Consider the following 2470-nt stretch of genomic DNA (forward strand, 5'->3'; position numbering starts at 1 on the left):
GGGACCCGTGCCATACCCGTGCCCCCCCTTCCTGGGATCTCAGGCCTCCTCTAAGCAAGCAAAGGAGCTTTACTGGACGCCAGCAATGCTGGGCTTCCCCATGGGCCCCCTGGCCCCAGTCTCCAGCCTGCAGATGGGGAAACTGAGGCAGACAGTGATGATGAGTGACTCACCTAATATCACTGTTGGGCAGGGGCAGAAGAGGGGCAGAAAGCAGCTCCCCTGTCTGCTGGAGAAGTGTTTTCCCCACCAGTCACATCGTCCCTCCATCCTGTCTCTCTCCTCCACCCCACAACGGACTTTGGTTGCAAAAAGCAGCCTCTCCCTGTCACCCTGTCCCACCCTGGGAAGACTGTCCCACTCGGGGGGAATGCCATGGGGAGCTGAAAGACCCACGGTCGGGGGATAGCGAGCCCTGGGGAAGGCTCCAGCCCCCAGAGGAAGGGGCTGCGTCGTCTTCACGTCTCGGCGGTTGGGGACAACCAGGTTTTGTTCAATGCAGAGCGAGACTCTGGGGTGTGAACCTGCAAGGTAACAGCGATAGCACTGAGAGACGAGCAGCCCTAATTATATCCTCGCTTCTCCCGGCTGCTGGGTTCCTGCTAGCACGAAATGCCTCTAGACAAGGCACCTCCACGCAGGGTGGCTGGGTCAAGTAAAAGGAGACAGAAAAGTGCAGAGGCAGGGAAAAAGAAACAAAATTATTTAAGAATTCATTCTAGGCTGCCCCAGAGCGGGGGCTTTTTTGGCTCAGCTCAACTCATTTTACCCAGAGCTACATCATCTCACATGGCAAAAGCCGGGGAGAGGGACCCGTGCCGCCTGCGTGCAGCCAGGCACCGGAGCAAAGCAACTTGTCAGAGCCGGGGTTTTGCGATGCAGGAGAGCAAAGTCGCGATGTGAAAGGGCTGCAGGGGGAGAGGGGGAGTGGCGCGGTTAGCCCCGTTTCAGCTTGACATCTCTCGCTGGTCGGCTCTATCTTCGACTGTTCGAACTTTACCATTCGGGGCCAGAAACGTCCTGGCTGATGGACTGTGCTTGGCTGAGTAAGAGAAAATGGAGCGGGTGCTGCTGGCAGTGGTAACCCAGGGGTATTCGGGAGGTGATCAGGGAGTGTTCAGCAAAGGGAAGGGAGAGAGGAGGGCGAGGGATCATCCAAAGCCCAGGACTGCCCATGGCGTCGGTGCCTGGGGGCTTGGCTGGGGGCTGCATCTATGCTGGATGCCAGCTGCTCCGTCCCCCCAGGCTTCCCGTGCAGGCAGCTCCTCTGGGAGAGCGCGGCAGGGACTGAGAGCAGTTTATTCCCTTCCCCGGACACTAATTTAGGGATGTTGGCTCTTTCAGATCACCAGAAGCTGGAACGAGAAGCTCGGATCTGCCGCCTCCTGAAGCACCCCAACATTGGTAAGTGCATGCCGTTCCCTGCTGCGTGCCAGGCCAGGAGCTGAGCAAACCTGCCCCGTGCTCTGTGCCAGGCTCTGCTGCCCACCGGCCCTCCCGTGCCCCCGCCGGGGCTGGGGGGTCCCCATCAGTAATTCAGCCCTGCCTGCGGCAGCACAGGCTGTTTGTCCTTCCCCTGTGCTCTGTCCACCATCCCGGAGATGGAGAAGGGGCTCGGTGGCAGCCTGCCCTGTTCATCCACAGAGCTATCCCTCCTCTTCCTCACGGGGAGGCAGCATCTTCAAACAAGGTCATGGGAGGAAAGGACTCCACCGAGCACGGGGGGACTGAAGTAGGTCCTACCTAACCCAGTTGGCCATAGCTCCCTCAGGGAGAAGCAGGGCCCCAGAAGGCTGCAAAGGGCTATTTTTACTCCTCTCCCCCCCCTCGGGTGCTGTATTCCTCTGCATGCTCCAAAAAGCGGCTGCAGCTCCGAGCAGCAGCAGCAGCAGCGCAGGGCGTGTAGGAGGAGCGATGGCGGGGGGAAGCGAAGACTTTCCCACCGACCGTCCATCTGAGAGTAGCCTCCTTCGGAAAAGCTGTTTCAGGAAAACTCCTGAGCCCCTGCAAAAGACGAAAATAGGCCAGAAGGAGAGAGAGAAAGAGAGAGAGGGGAAGGGAAAAAACTGCAGTAAAAAATAATCCCAACCCCCAGCCGTGAGAGTGATGCTGATGCAGGCTGTTGGTCCCCGGGGATGGTCCGGCAGTGGGAGCGCAGCACCCGAGGCCGTGGCTCTGAGGATGAACCCTCATTCCCCTCTGCTGCACCCCGGGATGTGCTGATCCCGGGGGATACTGCAGCTTTTGGGAAAGCATTTGGGGATAGGGCAGGAACTCTGCAGCCATCACATCCCTCAGCCAGGAGCTGGGAGGTTTCCTCTTTGGCTGAGCTTCTCCCTGGCCCCCTCACAGCTCCCAGTGGTCTGGATCCATCCCTCCCCAGGAACTGCTGCAGCAGATCCAAGGAGCCAGGCGCAGGGCCACTGGGACCAGCCACGAGGCTCCCGCCCCCTAAATATTTTAGTTTGGG

At 59.4% G+C, this 2470-nt stretch overlaps 1 protein-coding gene across 1 annotated transcript in view; it reads left to right on the forward strand.

Annotated features, from left to right (window-relative positions):
- Positions 1–1344: 1344 nt before the first annotated feature.
- LOC104622703 (calcium/calmodulin-dependent protein kinase type II subunit alpha) overlaps positions 1345–2470 on the forward strand; it is a gene marked incomplete at both ends in the record, with an annotated part of 10969 nt that continues 9843 nt past the window's right edge. Inside the window, one exon of the mRNA XM_010289574.1 lies at positions 1345–1404. Coding sequence (XP_010287876.1) covers positions 1345–1404 — 60 coding nt within the window. The remainder of the gene's footprint in view (positions 1405–2470) is intronic.

This window comes from Phaethon lepturus, unplaced genomic scaffold (genome assembly GCF_000687285.1).
Source record: "Phaethon lepturus isolate BGI_N335 unplaced genomic scaffold, ASM68728v1 scaffold22426, whole genome shotgun sequence".
In the NCBI taxonomy this organism is placed as follows: domain Eukaryota; kingdom Metazoa; phylum Chordata; class Aves; order Phaethontiformes; family Phaethontidae; genus Phaethon; species Phaethon lepturus.